Here is a 3,627-nt window from a genome sequence, read left to right as displayed (position 1 = left end):
ATGACACTCACCACCCTGGGTTTGCTATGTATTTTGTGAATATTTTCCAGCAACAAGGCAAAGAGTCATGAAAAGGCTAGTGGACACTGTACTGGGGCTTTTGTTTGCCCAGGTTTGCTGTGAGTTGGGGCTGCCCCACAGGGGAATCTGAAGGAATGAGCAGCTTCTCTTTTGTTGAAGGAGGGAGAGGAGCTGACAAGTCCTGCAGACTTTCTATCCTTATCATTTATGGGGTTGGGGGTGTACTTTCCGGGTTTTGCAGGAGCTCTGTGACCCTCACCTGTGACTGTTTCTCTCCTTCTCATCAGGTGTGAGAGGGATGGATGTGGCGCAGAGTCCTCCAGCCCTGAGTCTCCAGGAGGGAGCCAGCTCTACTCTGCAGTGTAACTTCTCCACCTTCGCAGACAGTATGCAGTGGTATCTTCAGAACCCCGGGGGCCGCCTCATCCACCTGTTTTACGTTCCTTCAGGGACAAAGCGAGATGGAAGATTAAATGCCACGACAGTCCCTACAGAACGCCACAGCTCACTGCACATTTCCTCTTCGCAGACCACAGACTCAGGCACTTACTTCTGTGCTGTGCAGCACAGTGCTCCCCAGGCACCTGCAGCCTCTACACAGCCTCTACCGTCCGCGGGGTTCAGACCTCCTCCAGCCACAGTCACACCGTGAGGCCACCACAGGGCATTTGCAGTGCTTAACGTTACTCACCTACATCAGTACAGTTTAAACCACAGATACTTTTTGGCCCTACAGATTACGGACTTTAGTCTTTATCTTCCCTTCTCAATCTGTGTCTCCTTCTGCACTAGAAACTTCTAACTGGGAACCATCAGTGTAGTTGATAAGAGGATAGAATTAAAATAAATATTTAACCACATCTTCCCAGGTGGTTCAGTGATAAAGAATCTGCTTACTGATGCAGGAGACGCAGGAGACATGGGTTTGATTCCTGGGTGGGGAAGATCCTCTGGAGGAGGAAATGGTAAACCATTCCAGTATTCTTGGGAAATACTGGGAAATCTCATGGACAGAAGAGCCTGGCAGGCTAACCGTCCATGGGGTCTCAAAGAGTTGAACATGACTGAGTGACAGAGCATGCTTGCTGAACTCAAAAATGTTAAAAAGTGAAAGGAATTAAATGAAATCACTCCAATAAAGATATTATCCAGCTTAGTTGCCTTCTCCAGAATGTTCACATCTGTCTCACCATGAAGTATTCCAACAGACAACTGCAAATATTTACATGCCATCCTACTACTGTGGAAAGCAAAGAAAAAATGTTTGCTCAATGTTTAACATGAACTTGATAAGTTAAAACAAATGAATTCTCTTATAATTCTGGGTTGAAGAAGTATGAAATCAATTTTACTGGTTACAGTCATGATCTTGGCTGGTTGGTTCCTTCAGAGTCAGACCCGACTGAAGTGACTTAGCAGCAGCAGTAGCAGAGGCTTTAAGGAAGAATCCATTTCCTTGCATTTTTCTAGCTTCTGGAGGTCACTTGGATTCCTTGGGTCATAGCCCTTCCTTGAATCACTGCAACCTCTTACTTCTACCACCTCAGCTCCTTTCTCTTCTGGAGTCAAAAACTCTTCTGCTTCTAAGGTGTAGGAAATTAGTAAATAAACAGAAACTCATTTAAATAGAGTTGGGAGACAGGGGGAGCTCTCATACTCTGTGAAGATAACAGGATTAAAAGGCTGAAGAAATATACCACCTCTTTTCCAGGCAAACACTGGGCCAGTGAAAAACCATGGACTCTGTTCACTCTGTGTGTGTGTGTGCACACACGCAGGGGCTTCTCTTGTTGTGGAGTACTGTCTCTAGAGTGCATGGGCTCAGTAGTTGCAGCACATGGGCTCTCTAGTTATGGCACATGGGCTTAGTTGCCTGGTGGCCTGTGGGATCTTAGGTCCCTACCAGGATTGAACCACGTCCCCTGCATTGGAAGGCAGATTCTTAAGCCCTGGACCACCAGGGACATCCCAAAGTAAACAGGTGTAAACGTCTGTTTACAGTAGCCCTCCCAACTTCCCTTTCTTTTCTCTTGTCCTGTGGGGACTAGCATGAGGCTTGCCATGGTTGCAGACCCCAAATTGCAATCCTTTGCTGATCCCAAATAAACTCATCTTTCTAGAGAAATATCTGATAGTCTTTTTTTTTTTTTTTCATGTCAGCAAAGGATGCATGGTTATGTATAGGACCTATCCAGATAATCCAGAATAATTCATATCAAGATCCTTCAACTAATCCCACACTCAAAGTCTACTTTGCCACATTTTAATCTAAAACTTTTAAAATTGAAACGTAGTTGACTTACAATACTATATTAGTTTCAGATGTACAGGATAGTCATTTGACATTTTTGATAAATTACATACCATACAAAATTACTTTAAAATATTGATCATATTTCCTTTGGCATACATTACAAACTTGCAATTTGTTTATTTTATAACAGAGTGTGTGCCTCTTGATTCCTCTCACCTGGTTCACGCCTACACTCCTCTCCCATCAGTGACCACTAGTTTTTTCATTATGTCTGTGAGTCTGTTTCTGTTTTGTTATATTTGTTTGTTTTGTTTTTCAGATTCCACATATATGTATTAAAACATAAAGTTTATTTGTCTCACTCTGACTTATTTCAATAAGTATAATACCCTCTGGGTCTATCCATGTTGTTTCAAATGGCAAGATTTTACTTTTTTATGGTAATATTTCACTATTTATATCTATATTGATCTATCTATCATCTAGATCTTCTTTATCCATTCATCTATGATACAAATGAACACTGAGATGTCTTCAAGATCTTGACTATTGTAAATAATGTTTCTGTGAGCATTGGGGCACCTGTATATTTTTAAACTAGCTCCTCTGTTCTCTTTGGATAAATACCCAGGAGTGGAAGTTCTGGATCATGTAGTAGTTCTAGTTTTAATTTTTTTAAAAAAGTTGTCAGTCAGTTTGCTGTTATCTTTCCCACCACAGCCACCAAAACCAGATAGGATCCCAATGGCTATCTTGCCCTTCCCCCCAGAGGTGCTGCCTCCTTTCTGAGCACCTGAGGAAAGATAAGACTCCAGGTCGCAGGCATCATTCCATTTTAATCTGGGGAGGGCAGAGCGGGAGAATTTCCATACTGCTTTCCACAGAGGCTGCACCAATTTATATTACTACCAGCAGTGCACAAAGATTCCCTGTTCTCCACATCCTCACCAACCCTTGTTATTTCTTGCCTTTTTGATGACAGCCCTAATGTTCTTGCCTGGAGAATCCCAGGGACGGGGAAGCCTGGTGGGCTGCCTTCCATGGGGTCGCACAGAATCAGACACGACTGAAGTGACTTAGCAGCAGTAGCAGCAGCAGCTAGTAAGGTGATTTGCTCATTTGTTGTTCTGATTTGCACTTTACTGATGACTAAAGACATTGAGCATCTTTTCATGTACCTGTTGGCCATCCGTATACCTTTTTTGGTAAAATGCCTATACAGGTCCTCTGCCTAATTTAAAATAAGATTATGTATTTGATATTAAATGTACAAGTTCTTTATATATTTTGGATATTAAATCCTTGGTGACATGTTGTTTGCAAATATCTTTTCCCTTTCAGATTTCCTTTTC

The 3,627-nt window shown here is 42.4% G+C and overlaps 1 gene segment (V, D, J or C); it reads left to right on the top strand.

Annotated features, from left to right (window-relative positions):
* Positions 1 to 673, top strand: LOC105005573. The segment is given in 2 exon segments: positions 1 to 119; positions 309 to 673. Coding segments are annotated over 2 exon segments (417 nt in total).
* Positions 674 to 3,627: the final 2,954 nt, after the last annotated feature.

This window comes from Bison bison, unplaced genomic scaffold (assembly GCF_000754665.1).
Source record: "Bison bison bison isolate TAMUID 2011002044 unplaced genomic scaffold, Bison_UMD1.0 scf7180017858503, whole genome shotgun sequence".
NCBI lineage: Eukaryota > Metazoa > Chordata > Mammalia > Artiodactyla > Bovidae > Bison > Bison bison.
Note: the sequence above shows the minus strand (reverse complement) of the source record. Positions and strands in the feature narration are given on the sequence as shown.